This window comes from Chiloscyllium punctatum, chromosome 14, assembly GCF_047496795.1.
Source record: "Chiloscyllium punctatum isolate Juve2018m chromosome 14, sChiPun1.3, whole genome shotgun sequence".
Classification (NCBI taxonomy): Eukaryota; Metazoa; Chordata; class Chondrichthyes; order Orectolobiformes; family Hemiscylliidae; genus Chiloscyllium; species Chiloscyllium punctatum.
This window is the reverse complement of record NC_092752.1, coordinates 40726129-40730963: the sequence shown is the minus strand read 5'-3', so window position 1 is coordinate 40730963 and position 4835 is coordinate 40726129. Positions and strand designations below refer to the sequence as shown.

The window sequence follows — 4835 nt, the reverse complement described above, 5'->3', positions numbered from 1 at the left end:
TGAATGGGACCAGTATGTGCTCTGGAAGAGTTGAGGTCTATCATGACTCTGACTGGGGGACTGTCTGTGCTAATGGCTGGGACACAAATGCAATGACTGTGGTCTGCAGAATGTTGAATTGTGGGAGAGCCTTGTCAGGAGGTGACTATGGAAATGGGAGCGGGAAGATTTGGTTGGATAATGTGACATGTCTTGGAACAGAGTCTGCCCTCAGTCAGTGCTCTGCCAATCCATGGGAGGTGAATACTTGCATTAACAGGAAAGATGCTGGAGTGACCTGTTCAGGTGAGTATGGTGACTTTCTTTGGTGAGAAAATTTAATTTTCTATTGTGTGTATTTGTTCTCAAATTGTCCTAGGATATTAGAATGTACATTTTCAGTATTACTCGTCCAAACCTGTGCATTTGCTTATGTTGATGTTGGAAGGGATGCAGGAAAAATGACCCAGCAAGGCTCTGGGGTGTAAAAGAGTTAAATAATCGGACAGGTTACAGGGACTAAATTTGTAATTCCTCAAGTATAGGAAATCCCCCACAGAGTGATCTGATCAAGTTGTCGAAGAGGCTAAAAGATTTTAGTCGTGTAGAAAAGAAAAACCATTTTCTTCAGTTTGAAGACAGTGCAGAATTTATGGAAGAAGGGGCTTTAATACAGAGCAGCCATGATCTAATTGAATGACCTCTGGATCCTGCATTCTTTTATGTTCTTTATGCTTGGTAGTACAGGGTGGAACCTAACCATCTTAAATCTCCAATTGATAACTCCAGTGAAAATCCATAGAATCAGAGAGATCTATAGCACAGAGAGGGGGTTTTCAGCAGTAAAAAAAACGACCACCTAATTACTCTAATCACATTGTCCAAAACTTAGCCCATAGCCTTGTATGCCTTGGCATCAGAAGTGGACATTGAAATGTTCCTTAAAGGGCAGCACAGTGGCTTAACAGTTAGCACTGCTGCCTCACAGCACAAGGACCTGGGTTCAGTTGCACCATCAGGCAACTGTCCGTGCGGAGCTTACATATTCTCCCCATGTCTGCATGGGTTTCCTCGTGGTGCTCCAGTTTCCTTCCAAAGGTGTGCAGGTTAGATGGATTGCCCATGCAAAATTGCCCATAGTTTCCAGAGTTATGCAGGCTAGGTGGATTAGTCATCAGAATGCAGGATTACAGGGGATAGGGTGGGTCTGGGCGGGATGACCTTCAGAGGGCCAGTAGAGACTTGATGGCCCAAATGACCTGCATCTATGTTGTAGGGATTCTGCCTCCATCACCCTTTATAGGCAGTGATCTTCAGGTTCCCATCACCATCTCGGTTAAAACATTTTTCCTCACATTCTCTGTAAACCTCCTGCCTCTTAGTTTAAATCAATGTCCAATGATCATTGATGCTCCTTGCTGTCCATTACATCTATGCCCCTCTTAATTTTATGCATCTCAATCACGTCCCTCACCCCAATTTCCTCTGCTCCAAGGAAAGCAACCACATTCTGTCCAATCTCTGCGTAAGTATACTCTCCCACCCAGGCAATTATCTGATAAATCTTCTCTGCACCACCTCCATTACAATCAATCCCTCCAATAATGTGGATTCCAGAATTTGGCCTAACCAACATTTTATATGTTCCAGCATAGCCTCCCTGCTCTTAAACTCTGTGCCTTAGCTAATACTGGAAAGTATCCATGTGACTTCTTAACCACTTTAACTACCTGCCCTGAAGCCTTAAGAGATCAGTGGCTATGAACGCTAAGATCCCTCTGATCCTTGGTGCTACTCAGGATTCAATGTTTATTTTATATTCCATTACCTTAATTGTCATGTCGATCTGCATCACCTCACATTTAACCAGATTATCTTGAATCAGTTTAACTGTGTGCCCATCACTGTTGCAGGTCCGATGCCCTTACGTTTGGTGAATGGTACTAACATGTGTTCTGGAAGAGTTGAGGTCTATCGTAACTCCGTCTGGGGAACCATTTGTGACAATGGATGGGACATAAATGCAGCGGAGGTAGTCTGCAGAGTGTTGAACTGTGGGACAGCCTTGTCGGCACAGACTGGGTCCTACTATGGAGCGGGGAGTGGGAACATCTGGGTTTCAGGAGTGAAATGTCTTGGGACAGAACCTTCCCTCGATCAGTGCTCTGTTACTTCCTTGAAGAACTGCACACACAGCCAAGATGCTGGGGTGATCTGTTCAGGTGAGTGGGGCTGGCATGAAAAACACCTTACTGCCAGTTTATAACAATGTTCTGACCGGGTGAGTGACTGTTATTGACGTGAAGCCTCATGCAATATCTCAGTGGATCCATCTATCATACTGAGTGGTACCAAGATCCTCACAAAGGACAAGAAAGACATGGTTTTTGCTATCTTTGCTGGATCTTTGGGAGGGAGTCCACGCAATTCAGGGCTCGTGCTTCATTCTCACATTGGAACAGCATTACCCTGGAATATGAGCTGGAATCATTGCTAAAACTGCTGATATAGGAGAGATTAGGGAAGTAGGATAGGTCTGGATATTCGTGGGAGTTTGATACCTGTGATAAAATATGCAGACAACAACTTCCCAGAAAATCTATGACTAGTTTTAACTGTCTTACCTGTTCTACTCAGGTCCAGTACCTGTCCGGCTGGTGAATGGTACCAACATGTGTTCCGGGAGAGTTGAGGTCTATCGTAACTCCATCTGGGGAACTGTTTGTGACAACAGCTGGGATAAAAAAGCAGCGAGTGTGGTCTGCAGAGTGTTGAACTGTGGGACAGCCCTGTCAGCACCGAAAGGAGCCTACTATGGATATGGGTCTGGACACATTTGGTTGGATGATGTGAAGTGTAATGGGACAGAGTCTGCCCTCGATCAATGTTCTGCTAACCCACAAGTGGGGAATAACTGCACACACGGCCAGGATGCTGGAGTTACCTGTTCAGGTGAGTGAGAGATACTTGTTTCACATGAATATTTTAGATCTGTATCTTTTATGCATAGATTCTCAAACTGCCGTAGTGGAATAGAAACTTATTTTTGCATTACTGGCCGACGTTTGAAGCAGTGTATTAGCAAATTAAATATCTAGGCAGGTAGTTAGAGTTTTGAACTATATCACATGAGGATCAAGTGAGGGGAAAAATTGAAGAAAAAGGATAAGGTATTGGTGCACATACTGAGATGAAAATTATTAACTGATGTGAGACAGAAAGGGACAGAGCACACAATCAAAGGAATGAAGTTGCAAATAAGTTCAGAACAGGGAAGATTGGCTCAAAGACAAAACTAAACAGTCTTTATCTGGATGCATGCAGCATTTGAAACAAGATTTACAAATTAATATCAGAAATGGGTCTAATATGGTCCAAAGATTATAAAAGGGTGGTTGCAAGATGACCAATGCTGGAACTGATTATTGGAATTACAGGCAGAAAGAATATGGAGGTGGGGTAGCTCTGTTTGTTAAGAATGAGATCAGTAAAATACTGAGAAAGTATATTAGATGAGGCGGTCAAGTTTTAGAATCAGTTTGGATAGGGATAATAAATTGGAGGGTACATAAATAACCAATGGGAGTTATCAATTCCCCAACAGTAGTTACATTGCAGGACAGAGTATACAACAAGAAATAATATCAGCCTGAAAACAAGGTACTGCCATAATTGTGGGCCATTTTAATCTTTGTAAAGATTAGACAAAGCAGATTGTCAAAGGTAACCTTGAGTATAAATTCATAAGAGTGCATATGGGAGAGATTTTTCAAATAATGTCTTGTGAAACCATCCAGGGAAGAAGCAGTTTTGAATCTTGTAACTTGTAGAGTCATAGAGGTGGACAGCACGGAAACAGACCCTTCGGTCCATCTTGTCCACGCCAACTAGATATTCTAGCCTAACCTAACCATTTGCCAGCATTGGCCCATATCCCTCTAAACACTTCCTGTTCATATACCCATCCAGATGCCTTTTAAATTTTGTAATTTTACAAGCCTCCACCCCTTCCTCTGGCAGCTCATTCCATATACACACCACCCTCTGTGTGAAAGATTTGCCCCTTAGGGTCCCTTTTATATCTTTCCCCTCTCACCCTAAACCTATGCCCTCTAGTTCTGGATTCTCCCACCCAGGAAAAAGATATTGTCTATTTAGCCTATCCATGCCCCTCATGATTTTCTAAACCTCTATAAGGTCACCCCTCAGCCTCTGACACTCCAGGGAAAACAGCTATTCAGCCGCTCCCTATAACTCAAATCCTCCAACCTTGACAACATCCTTGTAAATCTTTTCTGGACCCTTTCAAGTTTCACAACATCCTTCCTGTAGGAAGGAGACCAGAATTGCACACAATATTCCAGAAGTGACCTAACCAATGTCCTGTACATCCGCAACATGACCTCCCAACTCCTGTACTCAATACTCAATGTAATGACAAGATCATTCATGTTTTGATTGTAAGGGATCTTCGAGGAATTTCACATTCAATTTAAGGGAAAGAAACTTAAGTAAAGGGAATCATAGTGAAGAGTTGAATTATTATAGAATTGGTTAAAGAATACTGAGAAACAAAATATAAGACATGAGATAAACAGTGACAGACATTTAAGGACATAATTTATAAATATTAAGAAAGATATATTCATTCAGAAAAATGGAATAAAAAATGATGCATTACTGATGACTGACCAAAAAAGTAAAAACATACAGCATTTCAAATATTCGTGATTGGCCTAGGGCTGGATGTTTGGATTGCAATATAAAGGGATGTGAAAGCATGCGTTCAAATCCTACATCAGCTGAGGTTACCATGACTAATTCTCATTCACAACTTCTCCTCTTGCCTGAGGCGT

The 4835-nt window shown here is 42.2% G+C and overlaps 1 protein-coding gene across 1 annotated transcript in view; it reads left to right on the top strand.

Annotated features, from left to right (window-relative positions):
• Window positions 1-25: 25 nt before the first annotated feature.
• Window positions 26-4835, top strand: part of LOC140485458 (scavenger receptor cysteine-rich type 1 protein M160-like) — a 96546-nt gene continuing 91736 nt past the window's right edge. The window contains exons 1-3 of the mRNA XM_072583661.1: window positions 26-285; window positions 1893-2201; window positions 2617-2931. Coding sequence (XP_072439762.1) covers window positions 93-285; window positions 1893-2201; window positions 2617-2931 — 817 coding nt within the window. The 5' untranslated portion in view covers window positions 26-92. The remainder of the gene's footprint in view (window positions 286-1892; window positions 2202-2616; window positions 2932-4835) is intronic.